Below are 20,513 nucleotides of genomic sequence, written 5' to 3' on the forward strand. Positions count from 1 at the left end.
TAAATTTATATATTTGATAGGTCTTGAACTTATTTTTAAAACTCCAGATAATATGGCTTTGCTGGTTTGTGTTCCTGAAATGTCAGAATTTGGCTGGGATTGATGGTTCTCTAAATGGATAGGATTCTGTGTTTAGAGATGGTGCATGGGCCCCCTGGCTAGAGAGAATGCTATGAACAGTCACTGAAATCTACTGACATTTAGTCTGGCATCTGACAAGAGAACAGGGTAGAAGGCTTCACAGCCCTAGTCCAAACCACATGATCCAAGGGGGGGGCTCCCCAGTGCCACATCATCACAACAAACCACATGGGCCAGGGGATCCATTAACAGTGGAGTCTAGCAGACCATCACTGCTTACCAAAGACTAAGTAACAACTCTAGCACACTGATAGCATTCCTCACAGAATCATTATCCCAAGGAGCAGGTATATTCTGAACCACATCTCCAATTTTATCTTTCTAACACAAACATCCTTGCACACTCCTGCTCCCACATAATTATAATCTTGTATTGTTTTAACCAAACACGATCTATGCTGCATCTGGGAAACTCATGCTTGATAAGGACAAGAACCTTTTAGTAGTGCTGAAGTGATAAACACAAAAATCCTGCCCAGGGTCTCCTCCTAGCTATGGTCCTTAAGAATGTTTGAGATGAATACAATTTTGCAAGAAGGCAGGCCAAAATCATTCGATTCTTGGTGCTTTCAGTCCACAGGCTTCTCTGACCAGTGGTGGTTGCACAGGAGGACACAGCTTGATGTATTGTGTGGTGTGGGTGTGTATGTGTCACGACTTCTGATAGACTTTGATTTAAATTCATTGGGTAAGGTGTATGTACATGTTCTTGTGGCCAGGCAGGTGCACATGCATGTGTGTGCATGCATGTGGAAGCCAGAAGTGGAGTCACACATCTTCGTCTGTTGCTCTCCATGCAATTTAAATTTCATTATTATTCAAATTTGAGAATTCTGAATAATGTGTTTTTATCATATACACCCTGCACTGTATCTCCTCCCAGGTCCTGCCCAACACAAGTTTGTGTCCTTTTTTCCCCTACCCATCAAGATCAATTTGTGTCACCCATTTACTCTTGGATGTATGGCCTTCATCCCAAGGCTCAGAGGTCACTGAGGAAGAGTGGACAGAAAAAGTCTAAGAGCCAGTAGAGGAATACAAGGAAATGTGTCCTCAGTGCACAACAGGGCAGCTGCACATATGAACTCATAGCCATTGAGACAACGTGCTCAAACCCTGTGTAAACTTAAGCCACACAAAATCCCAGCATGGACAAGAGAGATGGGTATGAAATCCTTCCCCTACCTGAGGAGCTATAGGCAAATGATAGCTGCTGGGAGAGGGACAGTCAGTTGTCTTAAAGTAGCCTCTGGTGGATCTCCACCTTATTTTTGGAGGCAGGGTTTCTCTCCAAGCCTCGAGCTCATTGATTTCTAGGCTAGCTGGCCAATGAGCTCAGGGCACTGCCTGAACTCTGCCCCCAGCACTAGAATTACAGACATACACTTCCACACCTGGCTCTTAAGTGTGAGTTTAGGGATGAACTTATATCTTCATGCTTGCATGGCAAGCTGTTTACTCACCAAACCATCCCCCTAGCCTCATGATATACTGTGAAAAAACTGCATACTTTAGAAATTAAAAGGTTTGACTGTGAAAGTCGGTTCTTTTCCAAAGAAAATGAGTGCTCAATTATATGTATGTTTATTATTAAACGGTGCAGACATGTTACAAATAGACTCTCAATGAACATAACCCTGATGGGGGTCACCAGATCTCTAGGGTCACACACTAAACTCTGTGTTTTGTCTTTCTAGTGTGGAGCTGGATTTTAAGCAACAGGAAGACAAACTCCAGCCTGTGCTGAGGAAACTGCACCCTGTTGAGGAAACTCAGGTCATCCCTTCGCCTTACACTCAGGAGACTTACTCCTCCACGCCCAAGCAAAAATCCAAAACTGAGTCCAAAAAGCATGGAAGGTGGAAACTCTGGTTTCTTTAAGACTCGTGGGTTTGGGAGTACCCAGACCGTCTTTCAAACCCACTGGAATTTAATTCAGTCCTTTTCCAAAATGGATAGGATCAAGGGAACTGCGGTGCCAATGCGTGCTCCCTGCTTCTCGCCCTGTGTACCAAAAAGGCCTTCGCACCAACAGATAATTAGTGGCAAGGGAGTGACTGTCACCCTTGCCAGCTGTCCTTTGCACTTCACTGTGTGGGGTGTAAAGTCTGAAATAAAACTTACGTAATCAAAGATAAGGAAAAACTCTAACCCCCGGCAGTTCCCATCCAGGAATGAGTATTGAGTTATCAACGTTCCATGCGGCAGGCTGTTCTTCTGTAGACAGTGGAACTTCTCATTATTTTTGGCCTTTTATTAGTTTTTTTTTTTAAACAAGAAGAGAAAGCAAGCCTTCCGTTGGCAAAGGATTTCATTTTTACCTTTCCTTTTGCAAATAAGCAGGGGGCGAGTGCAGTTTTCAGCACATTAAATTCCGGAGAAAGCACAATTTTTTTTTCAAGTGGTCAGAGACCATGAATAATCTCAAAAATGTGACTCTATGTATATCTGCCTTCGTGTGCTGTAGCGCTAAGCCAAGTGACCACATCCCAGTGTCACATTGACACCACAGATTTAGCACCCTCTTCATCTCCAGATGGACGACATGTTTACTGCTCATTTTCCAAATGGCCAGCAGCCAGGAACCACTCCTACCCCCACCCCAAGTCAGGATATGCCTTCAATCATTGCAAGCTGACAGGGTCAGAACTAATGGACACTAAGCTTTCTTAGATCTTGTTGTTAATCTTTGGATGCCCAAAGGCCAAATGATGAATCTGGCAAGAATTTGGAAAGAGGCAAAGATACACAATGGGTAAAAGAGCTACTTATAAATCACCGGTGCCTGGGCTGGGGCACAAAGTGTTTTTGTGGCTCGATCCCTAGAGACGCTCTTCAATCCCTGAGTGCAACCAGGTGGTTTCTACAGTTCTTTATGCTCTGTCACTGCAGTGCAAGATATGACCATCTCAGAGAGAAACAGATTGTTTCCCTTAGCTGCTACCAATGGCCAAACCTACCATCGCCTACATCTAACCCATCAGTAAATTGTATTAAATGGCATACTTAGAGGAAAGCTGTGAATCAAATGTTTTTAGGCATTTTTTAAATCTGCCGTCACACACAAGAGTTCTCTCTTGATGACACATCACAACGTAAACCTCCACTGCTTTATTTTTCACTCATTTTTTGGCACCTTTACAAGTATCTTTTTTATAGAAAACAAAATCCTCTTGTGAGTTAATGATGTCTCTCAGTGTTCTGCTTCTCATGTAGGAAGTAGGGGGGTCTTCTTTTAACTTTTATTTTTTTTTCCTTTTTATAACTTGAAATTTTGGATAGCTGTGAGCATACAAGAAAAATCTAGTCTTCAGTGTCTATCCAGCATGTTCAACTGGGACTGCATGCTGACGGCAGCCTGGTGGCTCTGATAGCAAACCCACAGCAGCTCAGTTTTGGAGAGGGTCATGGCCTGCTTTGGATGGGTTGAAGCTAAGCTCACCATGCTTTTCCTCTGGACTCAACAGTCCCATTTAGTTCTAAACATTTGAGTTATATAAGGATATAGAGATCAGCAATCAGATCTGGTCTTTAAAAGAAAAAGAAGCTAAAAAAATATTTTGTGTGACTACTATTTGGGGGTTACTCAAACCATACTACATAGATATACTTAATTCAAAATGCAATCATATACACACACACACACACACACACCACATGAGGGTACACGTGCACACATAGGCATGTACACAAGCACATGCCTTTAAGGAAGTACTCTATAAGAATTCAAATCTGCTTAATTCAAAATGCGCGCGCGCACACACACACACACACACACACACACACACACATACACACCACAAATGAGGGTGCACGTGCACACACAGGCACACACACAAACACATGCCTTTAAATAAATACTCTATAAGAATTCAAATCCACAAAGAACAGTAAACAGACGTGTTGGAGAAGAGCTCTGACTAAGCTGATCCTATACCTTGAAGGAAGTGCAATTGTTTCATGCATACGAAACCTTTAAACATGTGTTTCATGTTTTTATACTGTTTTTAACTGATGTTATAAAACTGTTAGCAACCAGTTTTCTCCTCATATGTTTGAAGAATTCTGTGTTCTCAGCAAATGAAAGGGTTCAGCAACTTTCTGTCCAGTGCTGCCCATCTGTCTAAATGCAAATACATGTGACTACCAGTGATGTCACTGTTTCAAGTCTAGGTCCCCAAATTAAAAAAAATTAAACATTTTAGAACAAGAAATGAAACTCTGAAGATAAACTAACTCTTTCTCAAAAGAAAAAGCATCTCCCCAAAACAGGAAATAAAATGTATTTTCAGCGCATTTCATAACCAATCATGATTTGCCAATGACAGAGGATGACCCTTCTGGAAAGACTGAAGTCAACACTTTCATACAAAGCCAAGTAAAAAGTTCAGTGTCCCCTCCTATGTAGATGTACACATGGCATTACGTATAGAGAGTAAATTATTATACTTGTCATTAAATATTTATTAATTTTTAAATAAAAAAATCAAAGGTAATGTTTGTATGGCTACCAAACTTATTTCACAGCCTCTAAACTGTGGGAAAATCCAAGAAAATAATAATGGTCAGATATTTGGTCTAGAAGGCACTCTGATAGGGTTTGGAAAGATGAGACTGTCATGTTCCCTGGGTGTTCCCTACATCCCTAACCCTGACCCAGAAAGGCGGCTCTGGCATTGTTTACCCAGCACCCTGACATGGATTTGGCCACTAGGAAATTAAGTTAACATTTTAAGGTATGAAGGGGTACACACATGCTGATGGTATCATGTGCCCACTTTGAGTTTAATTTTAAAGAGCCTCCAAGACTACAAAATTCACCCAATGCTGCCACCTTCCATGGCCTACATTGGGTGGCTTCTCTCTAGAGTAGTGGTTCTCAACTTGTGGTTTGAGGCACCCTTGGCAAACCTCTGTCTCCAAAATAATTTACTTTATGATTCATAACAGTAGCACAATTAGAGTTAGGAAATAGCAACAAAATAATTTTATGGTCAGGAGTCACCACAGTATGAGGAACTGAATTAAAGGGTCACAGAGTTAGGAAGGTTGAAAACCACTGCTCTAGAGCATCCATCAAGTAGGTCGCTGTCCCAAGGAGAGCGACTAGCTCTTTTTCCTCTCTCCTCTGAATGGGAAACAATCACTTCAGCATAGATGTACATCCTTACCAGCTAAGTCCAGCCCAATGTCACCAGGTATCTAGAGGCTGCCTACATCCCCTGTGGGAGAAGATGGCCCATCTGCAAACATAGGTCACTGCAGATGTGGACAGAGACCTCACTGTCCCCACATTTGCCTTGTGGATATGAAGGAGATGAAGGCAAGTGCTGTGGGAAGAAGGAAGAGAGAGGCCCAATGTATTGAGGCAAATTCTAGAATCTTAAAGTACTCCTCATATAAACACCAGGGTACCCATTCTACAAGATCATCAAAGTTTGAAGGGGAGGGATCCAATGTCCAGAAAAATCCATGCTCCTGTGCAGCCCTCATGATTACTAGTCTCTGCTGCATAGCTGACTGAGGAAGATAAGGTGCAAGGGTTTCATAGCAGTTGTCACAAAGCAGCTGAAAGAACTCCTCAACCAGACAGGCAGAAGAAGGGACATTCCAGGCAACATCAATGTCCTTGTAGACCACGACAGGCCTGGCATATCCCACACAGATGACCATTCACTGAGAGAGAAGCGGTGCCATCAGATGAAAAACTTTGCCTTGTTGGCTTTCACAGAAGTGAGCAAGAATTAGAATCAACCAAGAGCCATGAACTTCCATCACATCATCGGATAGCAGGATGCCAATGTATAAGTGCCCCCACACACTGGCAGGCTGATTTCAGGAGTTTTTTTTTTTTTCTCTGCTTCAGTTACCGCCCATGGTGACAGTTTCATGGGTGTGACGTTAGCTCAAGAGCACAGCAACAACAGTTTCCCTTGCCCACATTTTTCATCTCTTACAAAAATGACCTTTCATACCTTTGGCCTCAGATAAGTGTAGAGCCAACTCATTTATTGTAAGAAAACACCTATACAACACAAAGATCAGAAATATCATCCAGTCTTGTGAATTAACAAACTAATCAAGCCATAATGTGGGGCATGTGTTAGGGCAGGTCACAGGTCATGTGAAAGCTACTCATTAGCTTTTAAACACCTTATAATTATGGTACCTCCACAATCTGGTATGAACATGCAACAATTTTACACAGGTAATGACATGATTTCTATTTCCTCTGCTATAATCCCATGGATAGTGAGCAACCTTGGTGGGAATAACAAGACACAGACACAGACACACACACACAAGAAAGATCACGTTGCCAACAGCAAATATAAATGAACTTACAAAGTCATTGCTTACACACATACATACACTTGGGTGAATTTCAGGAGGGCACCAAGGACAGCTGATATGATGGTTGTATTCAAAAGTCAAGTTCCCTCCATTTGAAGCATCTATAATGCACTGTATGAAGTAAGAACTTTTCAAAGCACATTCATACTTTAACTCCAAGAAAATACACATCTCAACACCAAAGCTCATGCAGAGGGATGTAATAGGTTGGTTACAAAATTGGTTTGAGTCATAGCGAAAAGGAACTCCTCCCTGGGGTAACAATTATAATGAACACCCTCCTTTCCAAATGGGGAAGCATCCCAAGTCCTTATAAATGACCTGGGATGTTAGTGAACTCGACACCAAAGCTGTCACTGCCCCTATCAAACATGCTGCGCCCATCTCTGTTGTCCATTGCTGAGGCAGAGGCTCCCAAGGTCACAGTCAGTGAACAATCCAGAAAGACTTTCTCCACCCTTAAGCCTGCCTCTGTGAACTTCCCAGGGGACTCTTTCCTTAGAAGCACTCATATCTCTGCCTAAGAAAGTTGGTAATTTTCAGCCTTCTGGTGTGTACCCAGGCCATAGAAAATTCTTTAACCATCGTCCTCACTCAATTACATTCTTAAAAGACTCATTACCAGAAGGTAAATCCAATCATTTGAAAGAAGCAAGCAGCTAATGCAGCAGGAGAAGGGACATCCCCACATGTTAATCATTGTTCTCTGGCCATGGGCTCATCCATGAAAGATGCATGTGTGTAGCTCCAGGTCATACCAAATGGCTGATCTGGCCTCCAGTGTAAAAAGCCCCTGCATAGTATCACACATCCTGTTCCTCTCAACAGGCTTCCAAGAGAAAGAGAAAAGTAAACTGTAAAGTCTGGCCTAATGCAAAACTGAGTATTAACTAAAGAGTCTCTGATGGTGACTTGTACCACTGACACCTGTTTCAGCGGGATGTGGCTGTAGATGTGTAAGGCCAAGGGCAGGTCCATACTCCACACCCACTTTTTTAACACACAAGGGTTTGTCTTAAAGAACTTGTAACTGGAGCAAAGATTTAAAAGACCCTTTAATTCAATAGTAAGGTTACAGCATAGCCTGTTCTCAGCATGTAGATGCTTTCCATTCTACAGCTGCCAAGTGAAGGGATTTTGTTTATATTTTATTAGTTCATTTACTGCTTTATCTTAATTATGACATTTAGGATCAAGAAGTATCTTCCTGTGTATGAAAACCATTCCCATGGACACTTCAAATGCAATGAACTTAAACAAATGGCACACGACAGAGTGGAAAGCACAGCTTCTATAAAAACATTGCAGATATGCATAAAAGAGGCTGTACAGTATTCGTGCAGCTGGTCCACCTCGGTGTGAGCTTGCCCACTCCTAAGACAATATATAACCAGGCAGAGACTGAACACCCAGAAAATCCTCACCCCATGGAAAAAGTAGACCCATTCCCTGTACCAACTTTGACAATGTCACAGAATAAGTCTTTTAATGAAATGCATCTACTCAGAAGTATTTTTTAATAAGTTCTATTTAAAAAATAAACTCCATTTTGAGCAATCGCATATAACTTTCCAGCTGATTCACAGTTATACAATTTTCACTATAGTTATGCAAAGTGAGTGACCCAAGAAGATGGAAATCTCTGGGTCACAATAGGATGATACAGCTCACCTACAACAGATTTGTCAACCATTTTCTGCTCTGTTTTCACCATAGAGGACCCACTGATGAAGCTTTTGTCCCCCTTGCCAGGGACACTTTTGTGAAGATCTTCCACTAATCTAAATTCACAGAGCAACAGGGTAGCATTAAGTTAATGCATGCATCCCCAGCTGGTACAGGCAGGGATGCCAAGGTGACACACACTCACAGGGGAAGATCTGCTGTCCCACTACTCAGCAGACAGCAGAGAGGGGACTCGGGGATGGCAGATGACTGATAGACACTTCTCAACAATTCAAATCTTAAATGGCCAACATCCTTCTTGATATCTTGACACTGTCATCACGTATTAAATAATTATAGCTCATTCATATTTCTTTTTGTGATTTCTTCCATGACAGCTTGGTTTCATAGAACAAATTCAAAAGGAGTCTTTGATTCTTTTTTAATCTGAGATGTTCAGAACTAGCAGAAGTTGGCTTAAGACCTCAATCCCCAGTTAACTTCTGGAGAATTCTGTGAAGGTCAGGGAGATGGTAGATGGCCCTGGATGTGGTACTCCCTGACAATGCCATGCACCTCTGATACCTGCTGTCTGTGGATGTGGCTACAGAAGGGAAAGGATGAGGGGCAGTCTTCATACCCACCTTAAGAACAGTCAAGAATTCATCTCAAGGAATTGTTAAGTGGTCCTTAAAACACAAGAGCTACTCCAAGCTTGGACACTAACCCATCATGAAACTCAGCATCAACCCAGCATCTGGATTCTAACTGTAGAAGACTGCATAGGGATAAAAGAGGGCTTATTTCCCTGGGCAGCTGCCTACATGACTATGGCAGAAACCAGAGGGGAGCTTTCATCACTCTTTGATATCTGCTGAAGTGGGCCACAGCCATCAGCACTCCACCATGGTCTCACAGCCAACACTGAGACAAGTCGGCACTAGAACCAGGAACTACAGGTGTGCTGGTCCAATATTTTATAGTGGTTTAGGCAGTAGTAGTGGGATGGGGTAGACCATAAACTGGAATTTCCCCAGAAATTAGTTAATGCTCAGCTAAAGTGGTCAACAACAACTTGCTATGACCATTAGAACTCAGCTAGGAAAACATTCCAAAGACGCTAGGACCCCATATTCTGAGAGCTCCACTCACTGCACTCTTCCCTTTATCAGGCTCTGTGTGCTCTTTAAAATCACTCACATCCACCGTAAGTACCCGTGTGACCTTTTATAAGCCTCCTCTCTTCTGCCTTTCCCAGGTTTAACTGCTGGTCGGGGCTATGAGCCAAAAGACTACAGTTCTAAGACAGAGTCCCTAGCCACAGTGAAGTAGCTCAGTTAGTGTCCTACAATGTGTCCACAACTAAAGGTAGGACCACGTTCCCTAAACACAAACAGAACCTGTGTTTCCTTGGCCAGAGACAGTACTGTCTCCCTAACCAGAGTAAAAACTGGTTTTAAATTCTGCCAAAGAGAATACTGTCCCTCTATCTTAGACAGAGTCAAGGCTAGTTTACCAGATGCTGAAACCTCAGCAGCATCTGAAAGCCTTCAAGCCAGCCTACTCTAAGAAGGGCCACAACATGATGCTTGCTTTGGCTTCAGGTCATACTCCATCCATTCTACCTGGAGCATCTTTTCTAGTTTCTATGTAAGCATACACAAAGTACACCAGAGCCTGAATACAGGGAGCCTCGGTACACTGGAGCCTATGCCCAGCCTTGTTCATGGGTTTAGTCAACACTGACTGGAACATACAGAGATGGATACAGTTCCTGAGAAAGTCAAAATAGGAACACATGAAGAGTGTCATGCTGGAAAACCCAACTTAAGTGACAGCCAATTCACATGAAAGCCTGTTATTTCTTTATTCATACCTGTGACAGCCCAAATTTTAACTATGCAGGCTTATTCAAGGAAAATCTGAACATGGCCAGGAAGTCAGGAAAAAGAAGTACACAGTTGCCCCTTTTGAGCGACCTGCATACTTCACCCACATAATACCCAGTGTTTTGAAGACAGTAAATAGGGACACAGGGGGTCTTAGTTATGGTTTCTATTGTTGTGAAGAGATACCATGACCGTGGCAATTCTTATAAAGGAAAATATTTAATTGAGGTGGTGGCTTATAGTTCAGAGGTTGGTCCATTATCATCATGGCGGGGAGCATGGCAGCTTGCAGGCTGACATGGTGCTGGATACATATTGATCAGAAATCAACAGGAAGTGGTCTCAGTGTCACACTGAGGGAAGCTTGAGCAATTGAGACCTCAAAACTCACCCCCACAGTGACAAACTTCCTCCAGCAATCCCATACCTACTTCAACAAGGCTACACCTCCTAATAGTGCCACATACTTTGGGGACTATTTTCTTTCAAAACACCTCACAGGGCCTGGGCTAGGACAGCTGTGAACCTCCAGCTTCTCCTCATTTATTCATTCCCTAGATATATGGAAGGGATCAGGGTCACACGCAGATGAAGACAAATGTGCCTTTCCTGGTTGCAGGTAAAAAGGCTACAAAACTTGTTTCTTCAATTAAGGAAGTAATTTTGTTTCCTCTCCTGAGAGGCCACAAAGCAAGGCAGTTAAATAAGGATGTGCACTTGCTATATTAAAACAATAAACAGAGCCGGGTGGTGTTGGTGGTGGCACACACCTTTAATCCCAGCACTCGGGAGGCAGAGGCAGGCGGATCTCTGTGAGTTTGAGACCAGCCTGGTCTACAAGAGCTAGTTTCAGGACAGCCTCCAAAGCCTCACAGAAACCCTGTCTCGAAAAACAACAACAACAACAACAAAAGAAACAAACAAAAACAATAAGCAGAACATAGGGGTCTCATGCCTAAATAACCAAATTTAACCATTTTGGGGAATGAGGATGACAAATTCTGCACACCAGTTGCCATGACACCAACTTAGAATGACCATTGAAATTTGATAAAACATTCTTAAAATAAATCAGCTTTCACAAGTAATGATCCATTGAATACATCTACTAGATAACAAATTGCTAAGGTGGATTTCCTCAGTTACTTTTTAAGGTATCTCATAAAATGTTATCAAGAGTCCCTGCAACATAATAAATACAAAGAAAGAAACTCCCAGGAGAGTGAAGACTTAGAAGAAAAGACGCATCTTTGACAAAAAGTAGTAATAAGAAAGCCAGTTGCAAGCATTTCACTCTCTGACATGTTGGTTAAAGTCCTCTTCCCCTTTGACAGACACTTCTAGAATTATGAAAATCAGAACAAACTGTGTCTCAATTGCATGCTACCTTTTAAGAAAGTGAGTTCATGTCCCAGTGGCAGCTAGGAGAGGAGAGCTGGGACAGGTGTCTGGGGAATAGCCTTCTTAGGAAGACACGACCTCATGTAAGCAAGCACGTGTTTGCTGGGCACTTACAATGAGTTCCGAATCCCGCCCCATGGAAATGACTGTCCGGTTCACTGTCCTGAGAAGTTTCTCCATGATGATCTGGACATGCCTCTGAGTCGGCCCCTGGGGGAAGAGACACCAATAAAAGACAAGAGCACAGACCATCAAGGTCCCACAAGCCCAAGCGCTTGTCTCTGAATACAGCTGCTCTGTATAGTCAATCAATTATAACCCTTAACGAGATGAAGAATGGTCTTTGTCAAAAGCAAATGTCTTCCTGAAGAAAACTTGAGGCCTTTTATTAATTATAGCCCATTAAAGATAATTTGTTATATCATCATAGTAAATTAATTTAAGCAAACCTTAAAACTAAAGGCAACTCCATTTAAACAATATAATGTTTATGATCCCTGGTGAGACCGCCAATTAGTCTTCCAGAGATGCTTGGCCATCTGTAAACGGAAGGCAGGCAGATAACAGCACTGACTGCTCTGCGTGTCACATCCCGATAACTTAACTGCTCACAGAATAGAATGTTTTAGTACCAGTACAGCAAATTATCTAAAATTCACAGTGCCATGGGGTTTTCCATTAGGGAGAATTTATTCCCTGGTTTAACATGAAGAGGGATGGTAGATTCTCTTCCATGTACATGACTTGAGTAGGCAGGCATCTGGTCTCTGCATAGGCATAAGAGCTTCCTTGAGGTTGCCCTACAAGCTCTGTACCCCAGATTTTCTCTGAGAAATGCAATGTACCTATCAGGGGAGCATGGAGGCTGGTCCTGAGAAAGACATCCAAACTCTGGGAAGCCTCACACCCCTAATAAGTTGGAGCCATCCCATCATCCAGGAGTTGACATATCTGATCCGGGGAATGGAATAGTTAATCATCATTGTCAACTCCACCAGAATAAAAATACATAGGGCATTAGAAAGGTAAAGCTTGGACTGTGGGTGTTTCCACAGAGGATTATCTGAGAGGGTGAGAACCACCTATGGGTGGAACCCTGGGCTGAATAAAAAGTGGGGAAAGAATAAAGTCAAATGAACACCAACATTCCCCTTGCTCTGTTTTCTAATTTCTATCTTGCCCAGCTGAAAGCAAGAAGCTTGCTGTACCTACAGAAAGCTCTGGAAGCTTCTACCTGTGAAGCGCAGAGCAGAGAGCTGCTGGAAGCACACCGGTGGCTTGGTTCACGTATCACTTAATAAATGTAAGAATTACAAGGAAGGGGATGGGTAATCAGCCCTACAGCCTTTATCTGACCTGAAGGATGACAACTTTGGCCTTGGAAAACATCTTGCCAAGAAAACACAGGAAGACGAAAACTTAATTTCAATTCAGATGGGGTGAATGTTGCAATGTAAAAGTCATGACAAACACATAAATAAAAATAATTCAAGGGTAAAACTCTACAGAGAGAAAGGCTGAAAATGAAGGCCGCTGCTTTTTCAACAAAGCACTTCTGTTTGTAGCATGTTTCCAAGGCTTGGGCAAGGTGGGTGAGGCTTTCCATGGTCTGATCCCCATGACTCACCACATCCTTCCGATAGAGCACCTCCAGGATGTTGCTGAGCAGCTGGCAGCATGCCTCCAGGTCCTCCTGCCTCTCCAGGTGGTACTTGAGCTGGTCTGTCATCATGGGGAGCAGGATCTCTCTGCAGTCTGCACAGAACACAGGATTGTCAGTCAATAGGAGGCACCAAGGAATCCCTCAAGTCGGTCTGCAAGAATCCCATGTGTCCTCTCAAGTATCTGATTCACAAGGTGCAGAATGGAAACTGACAGCTGCAGAGCCTAATGGCTTGACCACCAGGAAGCCATTTCTAATGCTGTCAGTCATTCATAGATGGATACCTGCATGTATTTGCAGGACTTTGTGTAAACATACAAGTCAAAGCATGCATATCATATATAAACACACATCCCTCACAGTTGAACATTCCCTGCAGTTGCATGTGTGAAGGCTTATCTACTAGTGTCTCTTACTTTCAATCCATTGATTTGCAACAGTAAAAGGAGTACTTACTCCAACAAAAACTATTCTAACTGCAGATTTCCAGTCATTTCCTAGAACAAGCAGACAGGATCCTCTTTCTTAAGAGAAAGAGCCGAACTTGGGGATGGGACAGTGGTGTACAGGCCTTCCTTCCCAGACAAGCTCCCTGGAGTAGACTGAAGAGGCAGGAATGAGAAGACAGAAATCAGGGGCAGAGAAACAGAACTGTAAACAGAAACTTAGGAGTTGAGGACCAGGTCAAAGAAGGCTTGTATTTTCATGTTTGGTTTAGTTAAGAACATAGCCAGAATATCCAGAACATAAACAGAAGAACAATGTGGGCTCAGGTTGATGGTGAAATGCAATTACTAATTGTCTCTTCCAGTCTGGAAAATGAACTGAATCCTGGCAGCATCCACTTCCAAAATGACCTTCCTGTTTACAGTCCCTTCTTCTGACACCAGCCCAGCCATCATTGCCCCCTTTAAGATGAAAAGCAGGCAAGAAGCAGAGCTCTGCAACAGAAAATAGATGTAGCTGGTTTTCAGGATTGTACATTTTAGGATTTACGACATTAATGATACATAAAAGCATGCTTTGCATTAACATATGTGAGTTTTTTATGGAAAGGAAAAGAAATCACACATAGCTAGGGAAGGGCTCCTCTACACATTTGGAAATACACTCTGTTCTCAAACACATACAGTGAACATTCCCAAGGTCAACAGTTTAATGAGAGACACAGAGCAGGGAGAAACAGAAAGAACACAGGCCCATCTGCCCCATGGTCTCCCTGTGGGACACATGTAGGTAGCTCAATCAGGGCATTCACAAATCCCACTTGGATCTTCTCCCTTAGGGAGAGACTAGGAAGAATTCCATGTACTGGAAGAAGTATGGACTGGTGCAGATAGCCTCAACAACACATCTCTGAAGTGTCAGTGAGGGTTTCTCCAGATAGCCGTAACTGGGGATGGAAGAGTCACTCTGATTATGGGTGATGGCATCCCATGAGTTAGGGTCCTGGAGTGAATAAGAATGCAAACAGTTAAAAAGCCAGATGAGCCAGGATTCCCAGCTTTTGCTTCCTGTTCTACTGAAATGTGAGGTAGTGAGGAGTGACAGCTAGAGCTGTTCCTGCCACCATTGCTCCCTCCAGAAGTGGGACAAAATAAAACTTTACTCCATTAAGTTGATTATTGCCAGATATTTGGTCATGAGATAAAAGCAAAATGGAAACCTAAGTAATCCAAAGAGAATATGTGCCTTCACTTGCTGACACTATATTTTAATAATCATCCCCTGTGCAGATGTAATGTATAATACAATAAACACTGCAGGCCAGAACTGTTGGAATAACAGCAGGAGTTGTGTAGAATCCTGCACAAAGCCAGGGGCAGAGGGCACAGCACACAGCAAGGGTATTGTCCAAGCCAGCACGTTGGCTCCTTTGTGTCTGGGTTTCCGGTGTCAGGAAGACTTCATCCCTGTGGCTTCACCTATCCTTCCCGATGACCCTGATGGGAGGATTATGCCCTTTGGGCTTCAGAGACATGCTCCAACATGCCAAGGTATGCCTTCACTCAGGAGATAGCACCGATGTGAGAACTGCCCAAAGACAGACCTTCCAAGGGGAACAGTACAAGAAAATGACTATCAAGAACAAAACAGCCCCAGATGCCTTTGCCATGGAACCTCAATGTTCACAGCTATATCCACCCACATTTATGCTTACCTGCTGCCTCTTGCCATATGTAACACCTAGTACAGAGCAACCCTCCAAACAGTGTCCTAGAAGGATCCCTTGGAGAACAGTGTCCATGCCCCACCCTTCATGCTGGGCTCTGCAGGGAGCCCCAATTTAATGCCTCTAGTTGAGCCCTCCTTCACTTCCACTGGGAACACATGACCCCCTATGGGCAGAAGTCAACAAAGAGCAAGACCTGATCTATGCCTGTCCATCTGGTTACAATTCACATGACTGCCACCACTCTGGAGGTCATGTGAATTTCCAAGAGATCTCAGATAGAAAAGGCAGAACTGCTGAGGCAGTGGTTCTCAACCTGTGTGTCACCACCCCTTTGGGAATCAAATGACCTTTCACAGAGGTTGCCCAAGACCATAGGAAAACACAGACATTTACATTATAATTCATAGCATTAGTAAAATTACAGTAGCAACAAAAATAATTTTATGGTTGGGGGGGCATCACAACATGAGGGACTGTCTTAAAGGTCACAGCTTTAGGAAGGTTGAGAACCAATATGCTAAGGCCTAATGGGTAGAAAGCCTTGTGAGCTGGCCAGCACAGCTAGAGGAAGGCTGTGTCTCTGAATGGTTGTCAGAGCTGGCCCTTTAGGCTCTGGGACCAGATGTCCTGGCCTAAGTCCCATCCGTTGGCCCCATTTATATGTTGCACTGGGAAAGCAGTAGTGGACTACACTGTTCTCAGAGCCAAGACAGTGTGCCAGTTCCGTCTGACACTATTACCTCAGGGTGAAGGAGGCAAGTCTGCATGACCAGCTCAGGCAGACAGACACTACCCACCATGTTTGCCTCCCTCACAGGAGCACCTGCCACTTGCCCAGCTCCCAGGTGTCATAGGCTTCGTCATCTGTCATGTTGTCTGCCTTGGTAAGAAGCAACTCCAAGGACAGTTGGTCATGTTTAAAGATATTTCCAGCTGGATTCGAAGACTCACATTTGGTTTTTGTTTTGTTTTGCTTTTTTATTTTGGTTTATTGAGACAGGGTTTCTGTGTTTTTGGAGGCTGTCCTGGAACTAGTTCTTGTAGATCAGGCTGGTCTCGAACTCACAGAGATCCACCTGCCTCTGCCTTCCTAGTGCTGGGATTAAAGGTGTGTGCCACCACCGCCCATTAAAACTCACATTTGTAATGCCATCCTCAGAAGGCAAAACAAGAGGACAGTTGTGAGTTCAAGTCTGTCTGGTTACTTAATGAAAGTCAGGCTACCCTGGGTTACATTGTGTCAAGCAAACAAAATACAATAATAATAATAATAATAATAATACCATATTAGAACAATTCCCTTTGCTCAGCTCCCTGAGGAGATGAAATCACTGGCTATCCTTGCTGACAGATGATTGTCAAGCTGTGCAGGGAAAATGGGATATACAGTAACTGTGAAGAAAGGAGATGGTATCTGAGGGAGGACTTGCCACAAAGCACTAGCCACTAGGAAAGGTCTGCAGGGCCAGCACCACCACTACCAGAAAATTCTGTCTGCATTCAGTTCCACATCTGAACACAGACAGACAGACCCACCAGATAGATCAGTAGGTCTGCAAGATTTGCCAGATGGCCAGAAGCCACTTTGTCCAAACCAGGGATTTGGGACAAACCTCCAAAAATAGAGAGTGGCTTGAAGCATTGCCCATCACCAATGCATCAGAAATCCCACTACACATCCTCAAAGGAAGAAACACATCTTTTGGGGGACCAGAGTCAGAGGCAAAGGAGTCATGCTCAACACTTCCAGGTCCAAACTCATGAATCACCACAAACACTGACTGCCTTAACTATGTTCCCTGCCCCTATGCCTCATCACCAGTAGAAGGTGAACTCTGTGAGAGCAGTTTCCTGTTCCATTTAACAGGAATAATCTCAGCATATAAACTAAGGCCAGAGAGAGGGTGAGAGAGAGGGTGAGAGAGAGACAGACAGAGAGAGAGAGAGAGAGAGAGAGAGAATGTGTGTGTGTGTGTGTGTGTGTGTGTGTGTGTGTGTGTGTGTGTGTGTGCAGGTTTCTCTCCCTTAGAGGAAAGTTAGTTAGTATGTACCTCCACATACATTCATTCCATCTGTGAACCACAGCAATTCGCACCTGCTAAGTGGTGAGGAAGGCCCTGCTGTCCACAGCAGCCCAGCCCCATCCTTGGCAGACAGCTGAAGGACAAACATGCCTCAACAAGAGCACGTCCACTTTCCTGGGGATCCAGTTTTACTGGATGGCTTCCAAGCCAGTCTGGACAACAGCACACAGCTAAATGAGAGGGCATGCTTGTGTGTGCTGACTTCCTTACTATGCAAGTACATGAGGAGGGCATGGAAGCTAAAGTGCATGTGATTAAAGGCAGATTTACTGCCCAGCACTATTCCCAGGACTTAACGAACAGTAGCTGTTAAAATTATAATCTGTATTATCATGTGTCATTTGTATTGTACCAGGTGAGGCACTCTGAATGAATGTACACACCAGGAACATTAATGCCTTAGAATCACCTTAGAATGAACCCACCCACACATTAGCTACTCTGCTTCCTGCTTCCAAACCAGGGCATTACAAAAACAAAAAAAATTTTTTTGAGACAAGGTCTGTCTATGTAACCCAGGCTAGACTCAAACTCATAACCCTATCTCAATTACCCAAATACTGGAGTTATAACCACATACTATACCACATTCATAAAAAACCTTCATGTTTAATGAGTCTTTTCTTAATGTGTATTTCAATCTACAGAAGTTAAATGTTCTTATGAAATTGTAAATCATAGCGGAGTCCACAAGTATACACTACATCATGGATGGAGGTACACACCTGCAGGAAAGGGTTTTATAGCATCTGGAAGCTGAGGCAGAAACTCTCCTGCCACATAAAGAACATTCCCACTGGGCATGTGGAATATCCTGTCACACAAACAGAAACTTATATCTAGAAAGCTAATAAAACAAAAAAAATAGACTGAACCCATTCCCAAGCACAATTTTTTTAAAAATGAAGTGTATTTTAAAAGAAAAACACATTTTACATGTTTTAAATCAATCACTGACACATAGCCTTTGGAAAACTCTGGAATGCTAGAGCCCATAATGACTGATATACTCTTATTCATGACATGGAGTCTGAAAAAGGCTTTTGATAAGCTCATCCATATATGTAAAGAAATAATAAAATCATAATGCATACATGCACATATGACATTAAAATAGTGGAGTTATTTTGGGAAGGGGAAGATAATTAGCAAGAAGAGAAAGGGGATAAAGAGTGTAATAGGAAAGTATCAGTCACAACACAAGACACCCTTGAAAAACATCAATCCAAAACACCACGTTTACCACAAACTTAATTTTAATAAAAATTAAAAATAAAAACAATGACTTCTTGTCTAGTATGCATGTTCAATCACAGCACAGAAAATGAAACAAAACAAAAAACATAGAAAACAAAACATAGGGCCGAGATGCAGCCAGATTGTTTGTCTAGCATGTAGAAGGCCCTGAGCTCAATCTCCAGCATCAAATAAAATCAGCCATGGTGGTTCACGCTTGTCTTCCTGGCATTTGTGAGTGGAATTCTTGGCTAGCCCAGGCTATGCGAGACTTCATCTCAAAAAAGATAGAGTAGGGCTGCCAGCAGTAAGGGAAGGAGATTGGGGCCTTGCTGTTAACAGTGTAACACTTGGAAGTAAATATCTTGGAAGTGAAGAGTGTGAGAGTTACTCCACTATTTCACTCTGTGACTGAACTAAGGGGGGGGGGAGCCTGAATTATACTCTTTGAATAGCATGCAAATTGTATCTGAATAAAAAATCTTGTAATTTGAAGATTACATGAAAATGACAATAATAGCAATGATGAAGTCCACCTGGTCCCTCTGTGAATCTTGTGCATAGTACTTACTGCTGCAGGCCCCCGATTTTCCTGTCTATGAAAGGACACTGCAGCCGGACACCTCCACAGTTCATCCTGAGAGCTAGGGATGCGATGCCTGTGCTTAGGAGGTAGTGAGCACGAGCAAACACCAGCTCTTACAGACAACAGAAAAGGTGCAATACAAGATTCATTAGAACAAGTACTTTATGGCTACACAATCCAGGATGGTGGTCACTGGAAAGGAATTTGAACTGGAAACTGGATATCATTTGTTTATCCTTTCAGAATGTCATATGTGTAAGCTGTAAAATATGACCATATATGTCCTATCCCCATCCCTCCCCTCTCACTATTACCCCCAGCAGCTCTCTCTCCTAACTTTATATCTTCTTCCTTTTTGTGAGATGAATGGTCCCTGTGGGTTCGTATGTTTGAATACAAGATCCCCAGCTAGTGGAACAGTTTGGGCAAACGTAGAAAGTATGGCCTTGTTGAAGTAGGTGTGGTTCTGGGGAGTGGACAGTGAGGTGTTAAAAGCCTATACCACACCTCTGCCTCCTCTGTGTGCTTGCCTATGGATAAAGATGGAAGTTCTCAGCTCCTCCAGGCATGCCACCATGATAATCATGGACTAACCCTCTGAAACTATAAGTAATCCCCCAAATAAAAGTTTTAATTTATGAGAATTTCCTTCATCGTGATATCTCTTCACAGCAATAGAAGAACGGCAAAGGCACTCAGTACAATTAGCACTGCCCATATGTGCATGGGTGTGGGGCATCATTGGATCACTGGAAAGCTGCCAGGGACCACACCCTCAAAGAATGACTGACTTCCTCCAGCAGCTAACAATTTCCAAAATATCCTCAGTAAGGGGGGGGGGGCTTCCGGAACATCTCTCCAACCTCTAGGAGAGTTTTGGCTGTCTCTTAATGCTACAACACCAACCCTTCTGTTAAGATGCAGCCACTGGTGCAATAATGACGACACTATTATGGAGTGGCTAGCTGCTTTCTCTTTGGAATTGACAGGAGGGAATTTCATGACTAGTACTGTAATTCTGGTCAAAAGTCCAAGGCTGGGAGGCAACTGGCCCTAGGGCAGAACATTTTATTGCTATTTTTGCTAAATGGTCATCTTGTCAAACTGCCTTCTAAATGTGTATGTTTACAACCACAGAACTAGATTTAATTATAATAAATGAATTGCAAGTTCAAATGTTTAAAAGTGGTTTTTCATCTAGTTACTGCAAACAACTGTTAAGAATAATAAATTGTATTATACACTGAAAACTAAAGATCCAGGGTCTCTGATAGAGTAAGAATTTAGCATTTAAATTGTGCTATAAGTTACAACACAA

At 42.9% G+C, this 20,513-nt stretch overlaps 2 protein-coding genes across 5 annotated transcripts in view; one reads left to right on the forward strand and one right to left on the reverse strand.

Moving 5' to 3' along the window:
• The window catches only part of Insyn2a (inhibitory synaptic factor 2A), a 57,458-nt gene extending 52,821 nt beyond the window's left edge, over positions 1-4,637 (forward strand). For all 3 annotated transcript variants that reach the window (XM_005064272.4, XM_040752590.1, XM_040752601.1), the window contains one exon: positions 1,839-4,637. In XM_005064272.4, the coding sequence (XP_005064329.1) occupies positions 1,839-2,022 (184 nt within the window). In that variant the 3' untranslated portion in view covers positions 2,023-4,637. The remainder of the gene's footprint in view (positions 1-1,838) is intronic.
• The window catches only part of Dock1 (dedicator of cytokinesis 1), a 495,662-nt gene that overhangs the window by 284,742 nt on the left and 190,407 nt on the right, over positions 1-20,513 (reverse strand). For both annotated transcript variants that reach the window (XM_040752573.1, XM_040752578.1), the window contains exons 26-27: positions 13,078-13,205; positions 11,565-11,660 (exon numbers count right to left, since the gene is read on the reverse strand). In XM_040752573.1, the coding sequence (XP_040608507.1) occupies positions 11,565-11,660; positions 13,078-13,205 (224 nt within the window). The remainder of the gene's footprint in view (positions 1-11,564; positions 11,661-13,077; positions 13,206-20,513) is intronic.

The sequence above is a fragment of the Mesocricetus auratus genome, unplaced genomic scaffold, assembly GCF_017639785.1.
Source record: "Mesocricetus auratus isolate SY011 unplaced genomic scaffold, BCM_Maur_2.0 Super-Scaffold_4256, whole genome shotgun sequence".
NCBI classification, from domain to species: Eukaryota; Metazoa; Chordata; class Mammalia; order Rodentia; family Cricetidae; genus Mesocricetus; species Mesocricetus auratus.